At 42.4% G+C, this 24,801-nt stretch overlaps 1 protein-coding gene across 3 annotated transcripts in view; it reads right to left on the reverse strand.

The window, feature by feature from the left end:
• Positions 1-5,656: 5,656 nt before the first annotated feature.
• The window catches only part of SLC33A1 (solute carrier family 33 member 1), a 30,191-nt gene continuing 11,046 nt past the window's right edge, over positions 5,657-24,801 (reverse strand). For 2 of the 3 annotated variants that reach the window (XM_073674768.1, XM_073674767.1), the window contains exons 4-7: positions 16,492-16,676; positions 14,063-14,180; positions 12,746-12,961; positions 5,657-9,359 (exon numbers count right to left, since the gene is read on the reverse strand). In XM_073674768.1, the coding sequence (XP_073530869.1) occupies positions 9,186-9,359; positions 12,746-12,961; positions 14,063-14,180; positions 16,492-16,676 (693 nt within the window). In that variant the 3' untranslated portion in view covers positions 5,657-9,185. The remainder of the gene's footprint in view (positions 9,360-12,745; positions 12,962-14,062; positions 14,181-16,491; positions 16,677-24,801) is intronic. The other variant, XR_012318378.1, reaches the window with a different exon arrangement.

Genomic DNA, 24,801 nt, shown 5'->3' on the forward strand with positions numbered 1-24,801 from the left:
TAAAATACAGAGTATCTTCTGAGCAGAAAACGTCAGAAGAATGGACAGGTCGCGCTATGTGTCTACAGACTAGTGATCCTCACATAGCGCAAGGATCACTGTCAGGATTCTCCGGCATCGGGAGCAGGCGGTCATGTGACAGCAAGTCTGTGATATACATAGTCCCTGCCACATTCCGACTAGACGTGCGCGGTCCTCACCTGGTTTTAACTCCCACTCCTGAGAAAAAATACTGACCAAATACTGATAGTGGGGCTGTGGCCTTAGGGTAAATAACCCCTTTAAAGTTACTGAATTCATCATTTTCATTTCAGTTTATTCTATTGATAAAAAATTGGAATCCCTTGTATCCTCTGTCACAAGCACGGACACTCACTTCTTGACAAGATGTGCCGTTATGGGGGCATTTGTAGCTATATATACATACATATATATATATATTCACACATACATAAATACAGTACAGACCAAAAGTTTGGACACACCTTCACATTTAAAGATTTTTCTGTATTTTCTTGACTATGAAAATTGTACATTCACACTGAAGGCATCAAAACTATGAATTAACACATGTGGAATTATATACTTAACAAAAAAGTGTGAAACAACTGAAAATATGTCTTATATTCTAGGTTCTTCAAAGTAGCCACCTTTTGCTTTGATGACTGCTTTGCACACTCTTGGCATTCTCTTGATGAGCTTCAAGAGGTAGTCACCGGAAATGGTTTTCACTTCACAGGTGTGCCCTGTCAGGTTTAATAAGTGGGATTTCTTGCCTTATAAATGGGGTTGGGACCATCAGTTGTGTTGTGCAGAAGTCTGGTGGATACACAGCTGATAGTCCTACTGAATAGACTGTTAGAATTTGTATTATGGCAAGAAAAAAGCAGCTAAGTAAAGAAAAACGAGTGGCCATCATTACTTTAAGAAATGAAGGTCAGTCAATCCGAAAAATTGGGCAAACTTTGAAAGTGTCCCCAAGTGCAGTTGCAAAAACCATCAAGCGCTACAAAGAAACTGTCTCACATGAGGACCGCCCCAAGAAAGGAAGACCAAGAGTCACCTCTGCTTCTGAGGATAAGTTTATCCGAGTCACCAGCCTCAGAAATCTTAGGTTAACAACAGCTCAGATTAGAGACCAGGTCAATGCCACACAGAGGAGACTTTGTGCAGCAGGCCTTCATGGTAAAATAGCTGCTAGGAAACCACTGCTAAGGACGGGCAACAAGCAGAAGAGACTAGTTTGGGCTAAAGAACACAAGGAATGGACATTAGACCAGTGGAAATCTGTGCTTTGGTCTGATGAGTCCAAATTTGAGATCTTTGGTTCCAACCACCGTGTCTTTGTGCGACGCAGAAAAGGTGAACGGATGGACTCTACATGCCTGGTTCCCACCGTGAAGCACGGAGGAGGAGGTGTGATGGTGTGGGGGTGCTTTGCTGGTGACACTGTTGGGGATTTATTCAAAATTGAAGGCATACTGAACCAGCATGGCTACCACAGCATCTTGCAGCGGCATGCTAACCATCCGGTTTGCGTTTAGTTGGACCATCATTTATTTTTCAACAGGACAATGACCCCAAACACACCTCCAGGCTGTGTAAGGGCTATTTGACCAAGAAGGAGAGTGATGGGGTGACCTGGCCTCCACAGTCACCAGACCTGAACCCAATCGAGATGGTTTGGGGTGAGCTGGACCGCAGAGTGAAGGCAAAAGGGCCAACAAATGCTAAGCATCTCTGGGAACTCCTTCAAGATTGTTGGAAGACCATTTCCGGTGACTACCTCTTGAAGCTCATCAAGTTAATGCCAAGAGAGTGCAAAGCAGTCATCAAAGCAAAAGGTGGCTACTTTGAAGAACCTAGAATATAAGACATATTTTCAGTTGTTTCACACTTTTTTGTTAAGTATATAATTCCACATGTGTTAATTCATAGTTTTGATGCCTTCAGTGTGAATGTACAATTTTCATAGTCATGAAAATACAGAAAAATCTTTAAATGAGGTGTGTCCAAACATTTGGTCTATACTGTGTATATATATATATATATACACACACACAGTATATCTCTCACACTGCCAGCACACAGACCAATTCGATTGATCTGGAGCTGGTCTGCTGGACCCGGCATTGTGTGGCGCTGTGGTGTTCTGCTCCGTACACTATTTACATCCTACAGCAGAAGGAGATAAGACGTGTGATTTGTGGGGACGCCTGTGTATTGGACGACCATGTAAAGAGATTTTCTTCTTTCAAATTTTTGAACCAACTCTTCCTTGATTTTGTTATTTTTTAATCACAGCGTCCGATACTTTCCGGGCCCAGCACTGCATCTTCAGCGCTCAGCTGTAGACAGTATGACCCTCTGAGGTCAGTGATGAGCTGCTGCTCTGTAGGTGTGACGTCATCTATCTAACCTGTGCACAATCACTGGAGTCAGAGAAGCAGCACTGGACCCAGGGAGAGAAAGTACCAGCTGATTTTGTTATTTTTATCAAGACAAAGATGAATTTGTACAAAAAGGTGAAAACCACATGTGGTTTTGGAATGAGATGTTCAACAACAGGGGTGTACATAGAAATATGGGGATGGGGGTCCAGTAACAAAGGCCAGAATTGCCCCCATCCCTCCTCTCAGCCATGGTTGGGATTAAACTGCTGCGCTAGATCTGCGGGCAGCAGTTACTGGCAGGTGTCAGCTGTGTAAATGAGCCGACGCTCAGCGCATGTCAGGTGAAGTGGGCGGGAGTCAGGTAAGAGGCGCTGCCATTTGGCATTGGGCCTCCCCGCTCATGGCCTGCCGCCATTGGCAGTACTCCATTGTCCAATAAGCATGCATGGAAGTAATTTTCTGGTGCCCACATATTTTTCACCATTGTAATAAAATGCCAACAACAAATATTTTTAGGGGGATTTACATTTAAATATGCAACAAACCTGGTATAAAACGCATCACTTTTTTTCAGACAAATCACAGGGTTTACTATTATTTTAAATCTGACCGGCAGCCGCTCTTTTCAGTTTTGCGCTGCATTGCTCTATTGCAGAGATATTCTCATTTGTTGCCTTTGGAGAGCAGCATGTGAAATCTCTGCTTGTAGACCAACTGGGCATTTCTACAGTTTTCTCTGCCAATCACAATTTACCAGCATCTAAGACTACTAGTCTGCTACATCAGCTGCAGATCTGGAATTGGCAGTGTCTGGGAGGAGTGAAAGTGCATCCCCCCCAGAGAAGTCTTTGACCACACACTCAGTTGGAGTACAAGTAGAGATTTCACATACTGCGCTCCAAAACCAACAAATGTGAATATCTCTGGAATAGGGCCATGAAACACAAAATGGAAAAAAAACAGAAGAATCAGGGGAGCTCAGGGATATTTACAAGGTGTTTAACTCAATTTCTGGAGCAAGTGAAAAGTTCTCTTTAACGTGGATCTGTCACTGGAACAACCATCTGATGACACCACAGTATCAGCTTCACTAAACACTACTCACACTGCTTGGGGAAATGTTTCTAGACTCCGTCCATGCTTCTTTTCCTGGGAAATATGTCAATCATGTTAAGTGGATGGTTCAGCAACCTAGAGCTTCTTCAATATTTGGTGTCATCTCCACCCCATCCCAGCACTGTGATTGACAGCCAAGACCTTCCTGAAGTCTGGACAAATGTACTAAGTTTTACCATAGACATAGTGTACACATGCAGACATATCCTTGGTGACCTTGATTTTTTTAATGGATTAGGTTGCACACAGAAATTGCTGCTGGAAGACGGACTTTTTTTCTTACTGTAGTGTTATGGCGACTTCTATTGAGCATGTATCAGAATTCAGCAGCAGGACAAGATAACCGTGAGAACAGGTCGTCCATCAAGCTCGATGGGTGGAGACAGCCTTTAAAGCGTGAATATGCTTGCACCCCGGCGGTGAATAAATGGACTCAAGAAAATTATGAGCATTCACATAGAATTAGATTTATTAATGGGATGGATTTGAATAGTAAGTTCAATAGATTATATTGTAAGATCTGGTGACGGAGTCTGTCCAGTGGTATTCTTGATGGCAAGAATAGTACCCATGGCCTCATACACACGTCAGTATATAAACACGTGAGAGAATGGTACCAGTGGCAGTGTTTTGGATCAGCGTTTCATCGGTGTATGGTGCGTATGTCCATTTTTACCATCAGTGTGTCATCAGTTTTTCACAAATTGATAAATAAATGACAAAGCTTCTTCTATTCTTTGCAATGTTAAATACAGACAGCACATGGATGCCGACCATATGCCATATGTGTTTTTCATGGACCCATAGACTTGTATTGGCACTCTTTATCCGTGATAAACAGACATGTCTCCGTGTTTTGCATGGACAAATACACGGACATATGAACAGCCCCATAGATTATGATGGGAAAAAAAGGATATAACACGTACGTGCAACACAGACATCTGAAGGCCCAATACTAGGTCAGTTTTGTCATTAACCCCTTCACCACCTTGCGATTTTCTCTTTTTGTGCTTTTGTTTTTTTCCTCCCCTTCTTCCAAAGAGCCATAACTTTTTTATTTTTCCTTCAATATAGCTGTATGAGGGCTTGTTTTTTTTTGAGGGATGAGCTGTACCTTTGGATACCATTGATTTTACCATATAGCGTACTGGAAAATAGTAAAAAAATTCCAAGTGCAGTGAAATTGCAAAAAAGTGCAATTCTACAATGTTTTTTTTTTTTTTTTTTTATTTACCATGTTCACTAAATGCTAAAACTGACCTGCCATTATGATTCCCAAGTCAGTGCGAGTCCACAGATACCAAACATGTATAGGTTCTTTTTTTTATTTAAGAGGTGAAAAAAAAATCCGAAATTCGTAAGAAAACATTTTTTTTGGCACCATTTTCTGGGACCCGTAGCGCCTCTATTTTTCAGGATCTGAAGCTGGGTGAGGGCTTATTTTTTCGCGCCAAGCTGACCCTTTTTAACAATACATTTTGGTATAGATACGATGTTTTGATTTCCTGGTATTGCAATGTTGCAGCAGCCAAAAAAAAACACGTAATTCTGGAGTGTTTTTTTTTTTCTTTTTGTTACGCCATTTACCGATCAGATGAATTTACTTTATATTCTGATAAATCGGACATTTCTGAACGCAGCGATACCGAATGTGTATTTTTTTTTTTTTTTTTTTTAATTGTTTTATTTTCAAAAGGGGCAAAAGGAGGGTGATTTGAACGTGTTTTTTTAAAACTTTTTTATTTTACTGACTTCAATGGTCCCCTTAGGAGACTTGATGCTGCGATCATCTGATCGCCCGTGCTATACATAGCAGGGCCTCAGCCCTGCTATGTATAGCAGAAATCATGCTTTGCTATGAACCCCGGGAGTATCGTAATAACAAGCATAGAGGTCTTCCGCAGACTCCGGCTGCCATGACAACTCATCGGCACCCCACTATTACGTGACAGGGGCGCCGAAGGGCGGGACTTGTGACTTGCTTCCGGCCGGCGTGTTAAGTGCTGCCATCAGTGATTAACAGCAGCATTTAACTGGCTAACAGCCATCCGTTATATATTTTTTGCTTTTTACAATAGAATTTAAAATGGAGGACATATGCCACTTTATGCCTATACAATAATAAAAATAAAACTCACGACACGTACAATCAATAATCTTTGTCTTTAATATTTATATATATTTATTTTAACAAAGATTCACCCTCTGCAATTTCCTGTTTGTGATCAAATCAAGCGGCTTAGGAAAATAGATCATATATGTAATGATTCCAGTTTATACAAAATCTTTCTTCTGATAATTATTTCAAACAAAGATAATCATGTCCGGCTGACGTCGGATTAAAGATAATTGATTTTTTTTACAAACATTTAAAAGAATAAAAAAAACACAGAAATGATAGTAAAATAACCTTTGGATTTCCTGGTCCCAGCCCGTAGATGAGTACGGAAGAATAAAATATGTACAATCGAGGCTACTAGTAGTGAAGTATAATCGTAAGAATAGGAAAGGCTTTATGCAACATGTGCACATTTCAGTTCCTATAAGAAGAATCGACCTTCATGTGCTGAAATACTAGAGTTATTCTTATCAGCTGTCAATATGACAGCACTATATATCCTGCTCTGTATGTTGTATATACCAGCACCTGTGCATAGGCCGGAGCTCCAGAGCTCGGGTGCTTCAGCATATGCCAGTGTAAGGGCTACACAATCTACATGACTTTTCTATTATACATGTTAAGTACAAGGTTTAGGATTTAGAACCGTTTAAGTGTCATTTTGAGATGGCAATGAAAATTTGCTGCTACGGACTTTTTTTGATAGGCTGCAGCAGTGACATCACGACTACAGCAAATATCACCGCTGCAGTCAATCTCTGAACACAGAAGCTCTGTTGTTGTAGACGACATGGCCACTCACTTCAGTGCTTAATTGTAGCAGTGAAGTATAGTCGAGATGTCACCGCTGCAACCTGTCAACAAAGCCTGGAGCAGCGGTGGGGAGGCGTCGCTGGAGCAGCGGTGGGGAGGCGTCGCTGGAGCAGCGGAGGAGAAGAAACAGTTCTTTTCCGTTAACCTAGCACAAACCAAAATGCAGAAGACACTTATTCCTGGAAACACCCTTTAACTTGAATGTGCTGATGTGTATTTGCAAGTGGATTTTACAGCAGATTTCACCCTTTATAGTAAGGTAGAAAAAATCTCTGGCAGAACAAAGCATTCTGCGGATTCTATATTCTGCATCATGCGCTAAAATCTGTTCTAAAATCCATTCTTCACTTGTAATGTACGTTTGATACAGAAAAATCAGAAAAAAATATACCCCATGTAAACATGGCCATATGGTACTGTCACATTATGAGAGCAGCAGAACACTTCCGTAAAGAAATGCAACAATTTGATGTGCCTCAAGTTGGAATAGTTCCTGTTCAGACTAAGCATAATCTAAGAGAAGCTGTCCTTAGGTTTTACTCTACTAAACTGTTCCTACCATGCGAAAGGTTGCTTTCTTTTTTTTGACCTTTCAACTAAAAAAAATATTTTTTTTTTAATGAGTCCTTGCCATATTTTCTTTAAATATTAATTCTTAGAAATTAGGTAGATTGTTCATTCTCCTATATAATTGATAAGACTAAGGTATGCCTCTATTTTAGCAATTTCTCCAAACTATGGGCTTGATTAATCAAAACCGATGTTCTTCATGCCAATCTTGACGAGGAGGTGTGCTGGAGTCAGACATTCCAAATTCATGCAGAGTTGCACGCCTCTTCATGAATGTAGAGCTACTGACAAGTGGCATGTACCTCAGCGCTCTACGCCAGAAATCTTACTCCAGATAGGGACTGGAGTGAGATTTCTGGGGTATGGAACACCACACCTCGTCATGAATTAGAAGAGCTGCGACGTGCTGACCCGCTCCAGCTTTGCCTATTTTATCGGAGCTGGGAGAAACTGGTGTGAATAACAAAAGTCGCAAAATTTAGCTCTGAGTTGTGCCTAAATTTTGCGACTTTTTAAAGCTTTTGTGCCAGAATTCTTGTGTGAAAGCTTTGATGAATCAGACCCTATATATTGTAGAAATACGAAGTACCTACTGCCATAACACAGGCTAGGTCACATACTGACCAGCCCACGATCAAAGGTATGTATGCGAGGGGGCACAGGGCCCTGTACTGAAGAAACAGAGGCGTTATCGATACAATTAAAAAAAACAAAACGCTCCAAATTATAAACAAGATGCCGGTGTGTCGGATTAAAAAAAAAAAAGTCTCTCTTTACCAACTAATACCCACATTTTATCAAGGTTTAGGTGCAAAATTCTATGCAGATAAACTTCGAAATGTATAATTACAGTTTTTGGTTTTTCTATTACATAAACTTTACTTTGAAGGGAACCTGTCACATCTAGAAATGCTATTTGCAGGTATGAGTAATTTTACACAGTGAGTGCAGCTTTCCTTTCCTTTTGGCTTTTGCAAGGTATTTTTCCCATTGTGGGAACTTGGTAGCAGAGCGCCGCTGTTTTTCACTGGCTTATTTTATCATGCTATATGTACATTTGCTGACAGCTCCATTTAAGTAACGCCGAGGGGTTTCCTTTGCTTTTCCTGCATTGTGTTAATCTGAAGGTGAACTGTGTTAAATCTGTCTTACTGTTGCAGCAGCTACAGGGAGAAAATTAGATTATATTCTCCATGCGGCGGCTCGCTTTCAGTCAGGTGCCAGGAGGCGGCTCCATTCACCACTCACTACATAGTGAGCGTGGCTGTAATCACTCCCCAGCACACTGATTGCTGTTAATCAATGTACTGGGGAGTGTTTACAGCCGTGACTAATAGCTGACTGGAAGTGAGTGGCTACAGGGAAGATATAAGCTCATTTTCTCCCTGCATCTTCTGCTCCAGTAAGACAGGTATGATTTTAATGTCATTTACCTGCAGATTAACCCAACATCTGCAGGTAAATATTTCTGGAAGTGACAGGTTCCCTTTAAAGAGTAACTGTTGACTGACATGTTTGATTTCAGAAATACTTTAATTCCCTATGAAACAACAATTCCAAAGCATATTTTCCTATAATTCTGCACGGTGCCGATCTTCTATTATTCTCTCAAGAAATTAAGGAATAAACTGACAACTGGGTGTTACCAGTTGTGGACGTGTCCAATCAGTGCTGTGCAGGGACACACATCTTTGATAAATTACATAGTAACCACCAGTTTATTCATATATTTTTAGGAGGAAGAACAGGGGAACAGCACAATGCACAGTTATAAGAAGCTGTTATTTCTTTGGGAATACCAGTAATAACTACAACACACGTCAAGAGAGCTGATATATATGTATCCTCTTCAAATAAACCTTCTTGTGTCAAGTAATTTCCATCTTAAAGCATCTAAACAATGAAGGATGAGCATTCACGATATCAGTAATAATCAGTCTGTATGCACGCTCTTCTCTCAGTGGTCGACATGTGCTTTGCCCATAGGGAGGGTACTGCAGGGAAATGCACAGAAAATTAGTTTAACAAACTAGAGAAATAATACACAGCCATCCACAGACCAAAGAGTGGAGCAGTGTGTGGTTGTAATGTAGATGGTAGCCCTTACTCTATTCGCTCTGATAATGGGAGGAAACACTTTAAGATCCACCGTTGTGGCAGAAAGATGTTCACTAACAGAAACTTCTCCGCCGACACTTCCATGAAGACTGGCCTTCATCCTGTAATTTCTTAAATGCAGGTCCTAGAAATAGCCACCAGCAGAATCCAATGACCACACATATTACCGATTCTATAAAGTAGCCATCTAGTATCGTAACACAGGAGCCACCCAATTTTGTACACAACTGAAAAAAAAACAGAAAATTATATATATGGGTTAATATCATGTTTCATGTGATTTCTTCATTGGCATGCACTAAGTGAAACATTGAGGTTTCATTTTTGGATTCAGGATAGACATTAGAAATCTTGCAATTTTGACACTAAACATTAAGCCTAATGCTAGACTCTTAAGGCCCCGTCACACTTACCGATGCTGCAACGATCCCGACAACGATACAACCTGTCAGGGAACGTTGCTGCGTCGCTATGTGGTCGCTGGTGAGCTGTCAAACAGGCAGGCTCACCAATGATCAGGGGAGCAGCGACATCGTGGAAAGAATCTTTCCACGATGTCCTGCTCCTGGTTACCAGTCTGCTGAATCAGGAGCAGGCTGGTAACTATGGTAAACATCGGGTTACTAGGGGCACACGCGCTCCTAGTAACCCGTTGTTTATCATGGTTACCACTCTGCTACGGTGAGCGGGAGGTTACCGCTCACTTTAGCAGGCTCGTAACCATGATAAACAGCGGGTTACTAAGTGCGCGTGTGCCCCTAGTAACCCGATGTTTACCATAGTTACCAGCCTGATCGCTGCTCCCGCTGGTCACACACAGCGATGTGTGCTGACCAGCGGGAGAGCAAAGACCAAAAAATGGTCCAGGACACTTTGCAGCGATCAGCGACCTCACAGCAGGGGCCTGATCGTTGCAAAGTGTCACACATAACGACATCGCTGGTGAGGTCGCTGTTGCGTCACCAAAACCGTGACACAGCAGCGATCTCGCTAGCGATCTCGCTATGTGAGACGGGGGGCTTTACTTCCTGTTCTTCACAGACATTTCAGCACTCTCATTATCATCACAGACAAGATTACAATGACAACAAACACCTCTATCTACAGTAGGTAACACAGGATTCACCATTCACAATAGGTGATTTCACAACTCTCCCTGCCCTCTCTCCCTTAATGATAACCTTTGCTCAGATCACAGTATGCCTGAAAAACTCAATCTATGGCTGTCCATGTGACTGCTGAGAACAGGAAGTATGAGCCCAAGGGCACATGAGTGTATAACACGGCCGGGTGCTATGCGATAAAACATTACACAGCACTGGGACCAATGTTATACTATGGGGTAGCTCACCTCGATTCAGCATGAGAAAACAATTTCAGCATGCTGCGAGTGCCTCCGAGAATTGGATCACACACACATACAAGTCTATGGGTGAGTGCCAAACATCGGACTTACCACGATTACTGCAGATACCGGCAATGGAGAAATTACTTTCAGTCTCCTCCGCCCCTGTGCTGCGATTCTCTCATGCGGAGGATCGGAGCACAGAGTACTGACACTTGGCTCACGCTCGCAGCAGAGCAGGAGCCAAGTGTCATTAGCATGTCACATCGGATGCTATATGCTAATGTGATCCCGGCCTGATATTAAACCTAGTGACGAGTGTGAAAATTGGAAGATTAACAACATAAAAAAAATGCATTTATCATAAAAATCTGATTAAAACAATAGGTCATTTTCTGCTGACACATTCCCTTTAATGCAGGAACTACCTAGTAAAACATTAGGGATGCAGAAAACTACACAATTCTCACCATTAAAAATAAAAAAGATTGTAGTAGCACTCAGTCTAGACAATTGTATAATAAATGCCACAAATTTTACTCATGTAATAAGAAATTTGTCATTAATATGTCTAATTAAAACAGAAGATTTTTGCTTTTTTACTACACTGCTCAAAAAAATAAAGGGAACACTCAAATAACACATCCTAGATCTAAATGAATGAAATATTCTCATTGAATACTTTGTTCTGTACAAAGTTGAATGTGCTGACAACAAAATCACACAAAAATCATCAACGGAAATCAAATTTATTAACCAATGTAGGCCTGGATTTGGAGTCACCTCCAAAATTAAAGTGGAAAAAAACACACTACAGGCTGATCCAACTTTGATGTAATGTCCTTAAAACAAGTCAAAATGAGGCTCAGTATTGTGTGTGGTCTCCATGTGCCTGTATGACCTCCCTACAACGCCTGGGCATGCTCCTGATGAGGTTGCGGATGGTCTCCTGTGGGATCTCCTCCCAGACATGAACTAAAGCATCCGCCAACTCCTGGACAGTCTGTGGTGCAACGTGATGTTGGTGGATGGAGCGAGACAAGATGTCCCAGATGTGCTCAATCGGATTCAGGTCTGGGGAACGGGCGGGCCAGTCCATAGCTTCAATGCCTTCATCTTGCAGGAACTGCTGACACACTCCAGCCACATGAGGTCTGGCATTGTCCTGCATTAGGAGGAACCCAGGGCCAACCGCACCAGCATATGGTCTCACAAGGGGTCTGAGGATCTCACCTCGGTACCTAATGCAGTCAGGCTACCTTTGGCGAGCACATGGAGGGCTGTGCGGCCATCCAAAGAAATGGCACCCCACACCATTACTGACCCACTGCCAAACCGGTCATGCTGAAGGATGTTGCAGGCAGCAGATCGCTCTCCACGGCGTCTCCAGACTCTGTCATGTCTGTCACATGTGCTCAGTGTGAACCTGCTTTCATCTGTGAAGAGCACAGGGCGCCAAAGGCGACTTTGCCAATCCTGGTGTTCTGTGGCAAATGCCAAGCGTCCTGCACGGTGTTGGGCTGTGAGCACAACCCCCATCTGTGGACGTCGGGCCCTCATACCACCCTCATGGAGTCGGTTTCTAACCGTTTGTGCAGACACATGCACATTTGTGGCCTGCTGGAGGTCATTTTGCAGGGCTCTGACAGTGCTCCTCCTGTCCCTCCTTGCACAAAGGCGGAGGTAGAGGTCCCGCTGCTGAGTTGTTGCCCTCCTACGGCCCCCTCCACGTCTCCTGGTGTACTGGCCTGTCTCCTGGTAGAGCCTCCAGCCTCTGGAGACTACGCTGACAGACACAGCAAACCTTCTTTCCACAGCTCGTATTGATGTGCCATCCTGGATGAGGTGCACTACCTGAGCAACTTCTGTGGGTTGTACAGTCCGACTCATGCTACCATGAATGTGAAAGCACAACCAATATTCAAAAGTGACCAAAACATCAGCCAGAAAGCATTGGTACTGAGATGTGGTCTGTGGTCCCCACCTGCAGAACCACTCCTTTATTGAGGATGTCTTGATAATTGCCAATAATTTCCATCTATTGTCTATTCCATTTGCACAACAGCATGTGAAATTGATTGTCAATCAGTGTTGCTTCCTAAGTGGACAGTTTGATTTCACAGAAGTATGATTTACTTGGAGTTATATTCCGTTGTTTAAGTGTTCCCTTTATTTTTTTGAGCAGTGTATATCATAATATGCGCAAATATACGAGTATGATAGATAGTTATTATTCTGTCAGACTCCTGAACACATCTATAGATTTACCTCCGAGGCGTCATGGTCTGCACAGTTCTGTCCATCTGCTCCAACACATTCTTTACTTGTTAGGTGGTCTACAAACCAAAGAGCCACTGTAGCTGGCCAGTTCCCTCCAAGATTAGAAACAGTGTTTAAAAGGGTCATATATGTCCCTCCAATAAGGGGGTCACTAACTTTGGCATTAAAAGCCATGATTGCAACAAACATGCTGTACAGTGCAACCTGGAAAACAAGATGAAACCATAAAAATCCTGGAGCCTGATATTATACAAAATTTACAGGAAAAAGAAACTGTTAACTTCCTCCACTAATAATGCCCCACTGATGCTCTTGTGTAGAGTACCCTGCACGGGGCAACACATACTGCCTTGCCATCTGTACCATCCAATGTACAGCCTCACATCAGGGATTATGTGTAGTGATGAGCAAGTATGCCTTATTAACTCTTTGGGCGAGCAAGCTCGGGTGCTCGCTGAGTATTTTGGCGTGCTCGGGGTTCTATGGATGACGTAGGATGTGTTATCCATATGAAGAGGGGAAAGGATGGCGATTGTGGTGAAAGAGGAGGCGCCAAGTAAGACCAATGATGCCCATCAGACCGGACCGTGCTGTTTGAGGGAATTATATGTTTTTTTTTGGGATATACAGAGTGGGTTGGAAGCTTATATACAGGTTTCTAGACTACTGTAAAAGAGGAGGTAAAGATGGTGGCCGTAGATTATATTGGGAAAACATGGTGACCGGTTCCATTAAAGGTCAAAACAGAGAATAATAAGAAACATGGAATTAAGGAAAGTGGCTTATATATGCTTAGTCTTCTGACTAGATACACGGCGATTACAGTATACCTCTTTACATCACAGCAGCGTCGGCACTGACTGCAGCAGGCGGGTTACATCCCCACCCCCTCAGTGTGAAAGGGAAGTGCATTGAAGGTAAAGGGTGCTCACAGCAAATATTGATTTTAGATTTCTGTTTTGTGCAGTCACTTTATATTTATCAATTACCGTAACACAAACTATTACTTTGTAGCATGGTTTCCCCACACCTGCCTAAACTTTGCACAGTGCTGATGTAGGAATAGAGATTATATCAAACAAAAGCTGTTCTCTTACTAGAGCGATAACTATTGCTAATAATCATTACAATATAACAGAAGGGAGCAGATCACAGGACAGCTGGTTCTGAGGTTCTTGAACATCACTGCTGTGGTGTAGAAATTGTACATCCCATAACCACCTTTTGGAATCAGACATATTAAGTTTTTTTTTATCAGTGTGTAAAGACTATAAAATATTGAAAAACAAAAGAACATATAATCACCTGATGTAATGCGTAGCTCAGCAGTAGAGTAATGTAGTAGTATAGAGGGAACCCGCCCTCATGGCTTACATGTGGGGTCCACCAAACTAAGAAGGCAAATTCCAGGCCCATAAGTAACCTTTAAAGAAAATAGTTAAGGTGAGGAAGTATTAAAATGCAGTTAGTTTTCTAAAGTGCCATATGTCTTTTTGTAATACTGTTATTACCTACTAACTTGAAGGAAAGGAATTTATATATGGACTTTTAGTAAATGCTAAAAATAATAATCATTTTTTATTATCTTACTACTAAAAGAAGCACTACGATCTAGATTTTTTTATCCTAATACATAGCAATCATCATATTATATGGCACTATGTACTTACAATTGCACATTTTGCCCTTCTTCCCAGTTCATTCTTCTTTTTTCCATTAGGTCTATGACATCACATGATTAACCCCTTAATGACCCTGGGATTTTCCGTTTTTTGCATTTTCGTCTTTTGCTCCCATTGTTCCCAGAGCCATAGCGTTTTTATTTTTGGGCAATATGGCCATGTGAGGGCTTGTTTTTTGCGGGATGAGTTGTACTTTTAGACGCCATTACTAGTTTTACCATATCGTGTACTGGAAAACGGGGAAAAAATTACAAGTGTGGTGAAATTGCAAAAAAAATGCAATTCCACAGTGGGTTTTTTTCTTCCCACTTTCACTGGATGCTAAAACTGAGCTGCCATTATTATTCTCCAGGTCATTATGAGTTCATAGACACCAAACATGTACAGGTTCTTTTTTATTTAAGTGGTGAAAAAAAATCCAAAGTTTGCTTAAAAAAAATGAAAATATGGCACCATTTTCCGAGACCCGTAGCGTCTCCATTTTTCAGGATCTGGGGCCGGTTGAGGAATTATTTTTCAGGATCTGGGGCCGGTTGAGGGATTATTTTTCGCGCGCCAGGCTGACGTTTTTATACCATTTTGGGGTAGATCCGATGTTTTGATCCCTCGTTATTGCAATGTTGTGGCGACCAAAAAAAACGTAATTCTGGCGTTAGGAATTTTTTTCTCGTTATGCAGTTTACTGATCAGATTAATTTTTTTTTTTATATTGATAGATCGGGCGATTCTGAACGCGGCGATACCAAATATGTGTATGTGGGGTTATTTTTTTATTTTGAATGGGGCAAAAGGGGGGTGATTTAAACTTTTATTTTTTAAAAACTTTTTTTTTTTTTTTTTACACTTTTTGCTTGCTTCTATAGTCTCCATAGGAGACTAGAAGCAGCAACTGTCTTATCGCCTCTGCTACATAGAGGCGATGAGCAGATCACCTCTATGTAGCAGAAATGCTCCTGTACTATGAGCGCCGACCACTAGGTAGCGCTCATAGCAATCTTTACATGACAACCACTAGGGTCATGCCCACCCATCAGTGAGCCGCGATCACGTGACGGGGTCACCGATGGGCGGGGTAAGCGATGCGGCGCTGTTAAATGCCGCTGTCAGAGATTGACAGCGGCATTTAACTGGTTAACAGCCGCGGATGGATCGCGATTTCACCCGCGGCTGTTGCGGGCGCATGTCAGCTGTAAGAATCAGCTGACATGTGCCTGGTTCAGTGCGGGCTCAGAGCCGGAGCCCGTGCTGAACCGGAGGTGATGGCCTGGGGCGTGCTAATACGCCCCAGGCCAGTAAGGTGTTAAAAACTGACTAGCTGAATCCTTTTAAGCTCTATATAGAAACAGGAAGTCAATTTTCCCTGTATGAGTCATGAGTCAGTGCAAAAGTCCCTGGCAGGGGGGAGGAGAGGAGTGGCGGGGTCAGGAGTTGAAGAGGGGAATGATTCATGCAGAGAAAAGAGACTTCCAGTTTCTACATAGAGCAAAAAAAGGCAAGAATTTACTGGGTAGAAAGGCAAAATGAGCAATTGTAAGTACACAGTGGTACATAATATGATTATTGCAATATATTAGGAAGGTAAAAACTTGATGGGAGGAGGAGTGCTTCTTAAATTATATAACAAAAAAACTGATAACAGAGGCCCTGCTTGAAGTGCTGTATCACCTCATAGGTTACCTGCAGTACGCCTGATAAAATTAGTTTTTACTTTACTCAGAAAGGGAAGCATAAAACTGATGAGAGTCCCTTTAAAGAGCAGTCTATAATTTATTTGTTAATGATAGGCCAGTCGATGGTGGTCTGGATCCAGAGATCCCCATCAATAGCTCAAAAATGTAAAAAGAGTGAATAATTTAGTGGTCGCCTTTAGATCTATCCAGTGAATTATTGGAGCGCACATCCAGGGGAACATAGATGCTAAAGAAACATGATGGTTTTAAAAGTGTTTTCTTGTATGAGTGAACAATTATTTTTCTCCACATAATGAAAAGTATCTCATTGCCAGCTTCATACACTGATACCCTAGAATTTGTTCTGTTTCCCCACACTCACCTGAATGGCATGGCTTTGTGGAAGACATTGAGAGGCTTGGGCCCTGCAGTGTATTTGCTGATTACCAGCGGTAGTAATATTTGTAGTGGAACCATCGGCACAGCCAGAAGGGCCAGATGTTCTTTAGGAACACCCCTTTCTACCAGTTTAAGTCCAGTAACGGCATCAGCAGCTGAAAATCCAATCTGCAAAAAACATGGATACGGTTAAAGTCCGTAATACACAGAAATACTAGTGGTTGCCCAATATTCGATCGCCTGACAAGCAAGTGAAACGCTCGTTTTTCGGATGATCAGAAGATTTATGCTCGCAAAAAGATCCTTGTTATCGGAGCATATTGAACGGTGTGAACAGGACATGTTCTGCGGATAAAGTGATGATGGCGGCGATCGTTCCGTCCCATCATAATTTATCGACCTGTGAAAACAGGTCGGTAAGCGGGAGGACATGGACTTCTATGGAGTTTATCAGCGCTCGTTAAGGTGCAATGACGGGCTGAAAGCGGCCATAAGACATGAAAACAACAAACATTACTGTACATTGTTAGGACGCTGTTGTGACTACTCACACAATAAGAAATGCCTCACTTAATTTCCTAATCAGTAAGACAAACATTAAGGTGGGGCACATTGCTCTCATTATTGCACCTTTATTTTTACTCAAGACTAAGCATCCATGAATACAAAAATGTTCCACAAAACTGTGTACATGTGTCATGCCACTGAGGCTTCTCTATCTAACTTCTACCTGTTAAAATGACAGCTCCAAGTAAAACATAGGTATATATGAGGCTGTTAGTTTACATCAGGAGACCCACAGTCGGGCCAGGAATTGTGGTTGCAACATGGACCATTAAACACTATATGGCTGTCTGAACCAAGTCTGATGTGACGTATAATCTAATCGTAGGAGGAGGAGTGGGTTAGGAATTGGATGGGTGCAGACAGAGTTAATGGACAGGCAGGTTTCAGTTCTGGGCAGGCAAGCCACTGGAGAGTTACAGGTGCAATACTGGCTGAGAAGTGAAGGAAAAGACATTCCAACACCTAAAGCGCTGGCAGAATGATGATGAAAATAAAAAACAGTGAATGTAAATTTAAACAGCAAGAGAATTGAGATGGTTCCTTGACACATTAGACTGATATGTTCACCAAAAGCAGTTTTAACTAATAGTAGAGGTGGACAGCAAGACCATGCTTTTCTACAGGCTGTGCGTAAAAGGACAGGTAAACTATAAAAAGATCATATAATACGGACAGGATTCCTGATTACACCGAACCATGGTTTATTCTGTAGCACTGCCATGTTTCACAGAATGTGGTTTTAAAAAGTGCCAGACTGGACTCAGTATCCAGTGGGCGGCTTCACTGAGGCATCTCCCTGGACACTTCTCCCCAAGTCAGGCACTTTTTAAATCTATGTTTTTGTTATAGAAAAGTATAGCACACCAGAGTAAAACATAGCCTGGTGTAATCAGGGATACTGTCAACCTGGTCAGGGCAGCATGAACCTGCTGACAGTTTCCTTCTAAACTAACTGATAGAGGGAAGTAGGAAATGCACCAGGACTGTCTGCTGAGGAGTATGACAGCAGCTCCTGCAGGGACATTACTACACTAATTACTCTTCTTATTTGCTTCTCCAGATCAGTTGGCATAAGAAAGAGTGAGTAAACAAATCAGCCATCACAGGAGAGGCGAGCACACAAAACCTGCGCTGACTGTATATCTGCAGGGTGAACATCAAATATCATTACCGGGACTGTACACAGAGGAGCCGCAGGGTGAATATCAAATATCATTACCGGGACTGTACACAAAGGATCCGCAGGGTGAATATCAAATATCATTACCGGGACTGTACACAGAGGAGCCGCAGGGTGAATATCAAATATCATTACCGGGACTGTACACAAAGGATCCGCAGGGTGAATATCAAATATCATTACCGGGACTGTACACAAAGGAGCCGCAGGGTGAATATCAAATATCATTACCGGGACTGTACACAGAGGAGCCGCAGGGTGAATATCAAATATCATTACCGGGACTGTACACAAAGGATCCGCAGGGTGAATATCAAATATCATTACCGGGACTGTACACAAAGGATCCGCAGGGTGAATATCAAATATCATTACCGGGACTGTACACAGAGGAGCCGCAGGGTGAATATCAAATATCATTACCGGGACTGTACACAGAGGATCCGCAGGGTGAATATCAAATATTACCAGGACTGTACACAGAGGATCCGCAGGGTGAATATCAAATATCATTACCGGGACTGTACACAGAGGATCCGCAGGGTAAATATCAAATATTACCGGGACTGTACACAGAGGATCCGCAGGGTGAATATCAAATATCATTACCGGGACTGTACACAGAGGAGCCGCAGGGTGAATATCAAATATCATTACCGGGACTGTACACAAAGGATCCGCAGGGTGAATATCAAATATCATTACCGGGACTGTACACAGAGGATCCGCAGGGTGAATATCAAATATTACCAGGACTGTACACAGAGGATCCGCAGGGTGAATATCAAATATCATTACCGGGACTGTACACAGAGGATCCGCAGGGTAAATATCAAATATTACCGGGACTGTACACAGAGGATCCGCAGGGTGAATATCAAATATCATTACCGGGACTGTACACAGAGGATCCGCAGGGTGAATATCAAATATCATTACCGGGACTGTACACAGAGGAGCCGCAGGGTGAATATCAAATATCATTACCGGGACTGTACACAAAGGATCCGCAGGGTGAATATCAAATATCATTACCGGGACTGTACACAAAGGATCCGCAGGGTGAATATCAAATATCATTACCGGGACTGTACACAAAGGATCCGCAGGGTGAATATCAAATATCATTACCGGGACTGTACACAAAGGATCCGCAGGGTGAATATCAAATATCATTACCGGGACTGTACACAGAGGAGCCGCAGGGTGAATATCAAATATCATTACCAGGACTGTACACAGAGGATCCGCAGGGTGAATATCAAATATCATTACCAGGACTGTACACAGAGGATCCGCAGGGTGAATATCAAATATCATTACCGGGACTGTACACAGAGGATCCGCAGGGTAAATATCAAATATCATTACCGGGACTGTACACAGAGGATCCGCAGGGTGAATATCAAATATCATTACCGGGACTGTACACAGAGGAGCCGCAGGGTGAATATCAAATATCATAACCGGGACTGTACACAGAGGAGCCGCAGGGTAAATATCAAATATCATTACCGGGACTGTACAGAGAGGATCCGCAGGGTAAATATTAAATATCATTACCGGGACTGTACACAGAGGATCCGCAGGGTGAATATCAAATATCATTACCGGGACTGTACACAGAGGATCCGCAGGGTGAATATCAAATATCATTACCGGGACTGTACACAGAGGAGCCGCAGGGTGAATATCAAATATCATTACCGGGACTGTACACAGAGGATCCGCAGGGTGAATATCAAATATCATTACCGGGACTGTACACAGAGGAGCCGCAGGGTGAATATCAAATATCATTACCGGGACTGTACACAGAGGATCCGCAAGGTGAATATCAAATATCATTACCGGGACTGTACACAGAGGATCCGCAGGGTGAATATCAAATATCATTACCGGGACTGTACACAGAGGATCCGCAGGGTGAATATCAAATATCATTAAAGGGACTGTACACAGAGGATCCGCAGGGTGAATATCAAATATCATTACCGGGACTGTACACAGAGGATCCGCAGGGTGAATATCAAATATCATTACCGGGACTGTACACAGAGGAGCCGCAGGGTGAATATCAAATATCATTACCGGGACTGTACACAGAGGATCCGCAGGGTGAATATCAAATATCATTACCGGGACTGTACACAGAGGAGCCGCAGGGTGAATATCAAATATCATTACCGGGACTGTACACAGAGGATCCGCAAGGTGAATATCAAATATCATTACCGGGACTGTACACAGAGGATCCGCAGGGTGAATATCAAATATCATTACCAGGACTGTACACAGAGGATCCGCAGGGTGAATATCAAATATCATTACCGGGACTGTACACAGAGGATCCGCAGGGTGAATATCAAATATCATTACCGGGACTGTACACAGAGGATCCGCAGGGTGAATATCAAATATCATTACCGGGACTGTACACAGAGGATCCGCAGGGTGAATATCAAATATCATTAAAGGGACTGTACACAGAGGATCCGCAGGGTGAATATCAAATATCATTACCGGGACTGTACACAGAGGATCCGCAGGGTGAATATCAAATATCATTACCGTGACTGTACACAAATTGATAACTTACTCCTAAGGTCATCAGTATTAGATCAGCGGGGGGGGGGCAATTATCGGCATCCCATCCCATCAGCTGTTTGAAGAAACTGGACAGTCTCATCAATGCTTACAGCAGCTTGCAGGCCGGTTTGTATTTGCCAGCGTTTTTCCATTGAAGTGACTAAGATAACGCTGCAATACCTGCATCACCGGTGTGAAAAGTACAGCGCAGGCAAGTACGTGCCAGCCTGCAAGCTGCTGGAAACACTGAGAGCCACTGGATTTTAAACAGCAGAACTGAGGAGGGGCTAATAGGCGGACCCCCACTCATCTGATATTGATGGCCTGCCCTAAGGACAAGCTATCAGTTCTCAAAAGCTGAGTAACCCGTTTACACAGAATCTGTTATCTGGTTTTTCCTGCTCCATCTGAGAACAGCATAAATTAAGGGCAGTGACTCGGATTGCAGCACTGGGCCACCTAGATGGCTTCCTACTGTAGATTTGATAAATGACTGTTTTATATGCTACAGCGCTGCTAGTTCTCCAAGTGGGGAGCTCTTGCTATGTAGTCCTTGAAATTCATGAGCTCTGGCTATCCCTCACCCATCATTAGTGTCAACTTTTTGCATAAGCACAGTGTTGAAAGAAAGCCATCAATGTTGTGGGTAGGGTTGTTACAGCACTGATCATTGAGAAGATTAGCAGATCTGCTGCAGAGAAAACTGTGAATTTATCAAAAAGTACAAGAAGTCCAGTGAGTGATAGTGCTGAAACTGGGGGGGGGGGTCTCTGCCCCCATTTCATGTTGTCCACAGATTGGGAGGGATGCCATTGTAAAATATGTATACTTTATTTTTCACTGGTTACTGTTGAATGGCATAGACCCCAATGTTAGTTTATCCCTTTTTTAGCTGGGTGCTGATATGGCTTTTAATTAGTTGCTCTAAGGACGCAGCCCCACAGATGCAGCCCCGATTGTAGGATGCAGAGGGACCAATTCTCTGCAGAAGACTTTTTAACCCTGAAAGAACAAACTCTGATGATGCCATCAACAGCAGAAAGAGAACATGACCTTCATCCTTATCAGCAGGGCTGAGGAGTCGGAGTCGGTATAAAATGGACCGACTGACTCCTAAAATATATAATAAATTGGGTACAGTAGTTCAGTGCAGTTTGTGGGGAATATTTTTTCATAAGAATTTGGTAAAGTTATGAAATGTCCTAGAAATGTCTGTCCTATTCCTGATCTAAGGGTCTAGACTTTTAACTGAGATGAATCTGTGCTACAGTAAATTTATTACTTAAACATGACCCATGTATGAGGGAGTCAGAGTTGTGGAGTCGGTGTCCTGGAAATTGAGGAGTCGGAGTCAGAGGTTTGGCTTACCAACTCCATAGCCCTGCTTATCAGGCAGGATGGCGTCAGCCGTGCTCCCCCTTAGTGTAAGGAAAATTACTTAGCACATATATTAAGAAACAGCATAGAGGGGACAATTCACAGCATATTTAGCTAATCTGTATGGTTATCCCTCCAAAAAAGTAAAGTCGATCGTCGCGTCCCAAAAAAAAAAAAAAAAGATAAAATCTTCTAATTTTTTCCTCAAGTATTAAACAATTAAAATCCACATGCTGGTGATAGAAAAACACTCTGACGCGTCTCAGGCGCTGTGAGGGCCCTTGGTCAGAGAATGGGCATGTGGATTTTAATTGTTTGATACTTATGGAATAAAATTTGAAGATTTTATCTATTTTTTGGATGCGACGATCAACCTTACTTTTTTTTGGACTAACTTCTTGACGGTCAGCAGAATTTGAAACGGCACCCATTGCATACAAAGGACAGATTTGGTCATTCACTGCACAGTGAGCGGGTCATTCATTCCTTTTTTACAGGGCTGTGGAGTCGGTAAGCCAAACCTCCGACTCCTCAAATTTCCATGACTCCGACTCCCTCATACATGGCTCATGTTTAAGTAATAAATTTACTGTAGCACAGATTCATCTGAGCTAACAGTCTAGACCCTTAGATCAGGAATAGGACATTTCATAACTTTCCCAAATTCTTAAGAAAAAATATTCCCCACAAACTGCATTGAACTACTGTACCCAATTTATTGTATATTTTAGGAGTCGGAACATTTTATCCCAACTCCACGATTCCGACTCCACAGCCCTGCTTTTTTATGTATTGTTATAACTGTTACACAGTCTTTGTACCACTGGCCTCTTTATGTAAATGTCCACTATCTTGGGATTTCAGGACTAGTGCCACTGTACTCCGTCATACTTGGAAACCTATATAACATACTCTACGCCAAGTACCGTATATTTCATACTACAAGACGCATCGGACTATAGGACGCACCCAAGTTTAGACAAAAGAAAACAAAAAAGATATGTTGTATTAATTAAAACTTCCACTATGATCCAATAAGTAGGAAAAGGGTAGAGTAACACAGGCTATACGCACACGTTAAGTATTTGCGGCACATTTGTTTTGCACAAAATACCAAAGTGTTGGCAGGAAAAAGGTTGCTTAAGACATGTGCATTTCTGATGCATTTTATGTGCCTTTTAATCTCATTCATTTGAATGGGTGAAAAATGCTGCAAAAATCGCTGAAAGAATTGACATGCTGCGTACGGATGTGAAAAAACGCCTTAAAGTTCAAATCTGCAAAGGAAAAATAAGCAGCATGTGCATGAGATTCCAGAAACCTGTATCACTTTGCTGGTACTGTAAAACACTAATCTTTTCCATGGTAAAAATGAGTGTGGGGGAAAAAAAAAAAAAAAGAAAAAAAGATTGTGGCAAAAAATGCAAATATGTGAACAGGCCCTAAATGACTTTAGAAAAACAGTCAGTTTTGCACGTCAAACTGCAACATATGAAAGGAGGTTTAAAAAGGAGGTGTGGGGGTTAATGTAACTGCACAAACATGACTTCAGGTCTCCTCTACTGCTTTATGACTAGGTGATTAGGTGACATCTTTGCATGAAGGTTTGGATACACGTCTTTCACTGATGCAAAATGACTGTTTACTGTCAAGAAAGAAAGCACAGCAACAGCTGAATCAGGATGTGCTGGACAGATGTAGCAGAACTGAGCAGTCTATGATGAAAATCACGTACTACAGTGGCTTGAAAAAGTATTCACCCCCTTGGCATTTTTCGTGTTTTGCTACCTCACAACCTGGAATTTCACTGTGTTTTTTTTAAGGGTTTGCATCAGTTCATGTAAAGCACATACCTACAATGGTGAACATTTGGTTTTCTTTTTATTGTGAAGCAAACAACAAATAGGACAAAATAACTGAAAACCTCAGTGTGCATAACTACTCACCTCCCTAAAGTCAGTACTTTGCCCATTTCTCAAAGCAAAACTGCTCCACCTCCTTCAGGTTAGATGGTTTCCACTGGTGAGCAGCAATCTTCTAGTCTGACCACAGATTCTCAATTGGATTAAGGTCTGGGCTTTGACAAGGCCACTCCAAAACATTTACACGTTTTGCCTTAAACCACTCGAGTTACTTTAGCAGTATGCTTTGTGTCATTGTCCTGTTTGAAGGTGAACCTCTGTCCCAGTCTCAAATCACCGACAAACTGGTTTTGCTCAAGAATATCCCGTATTGCGCATCATCCATCTTCCACTTGACTCATACCATGTTCCCTGTCCCTGCTGCCGAAAAACATCCCCTCAGCATGATGTTGCCACCACCATGCTTGACTGTGGGGATGGTGTTCTTGGGGTGATGAGTTGTGTTGGTTTGACACCAGACATAGAGTTTACCTTGGTGGCCAAAAAGTTCAATTTTGGACTCATCTGACCACAGCACCTTCCTCCAGACATTTGGTGAGTCTCCCACATCTTTTGGCAATCTCAAAATGAGCCTTACAATTTGTGTGTGTAAGTAAAGGCTTTTTTTCTGCCCACTCTTCCATAAAGGCCACCTCTATGGAGTGTACATCTTATTGTG

This window comes from Phyllobates terribilis, unplaced genomic scaffold (genome assembly GCF_046119375.1).
Source record: "Phyllobates terribilis strain yellow unplaced genomic scaffold, ASM4611937v1 Scaffold_3__8_contigs__length_932513732, whole genome shotgun sequence".
Classification (NCBI taxonomy): Eukaryota; Metazoa; Chordata; class Amphibia; order Anura; family Dendrobatidae; genus Phyllobates; species Phyllobates terribilis.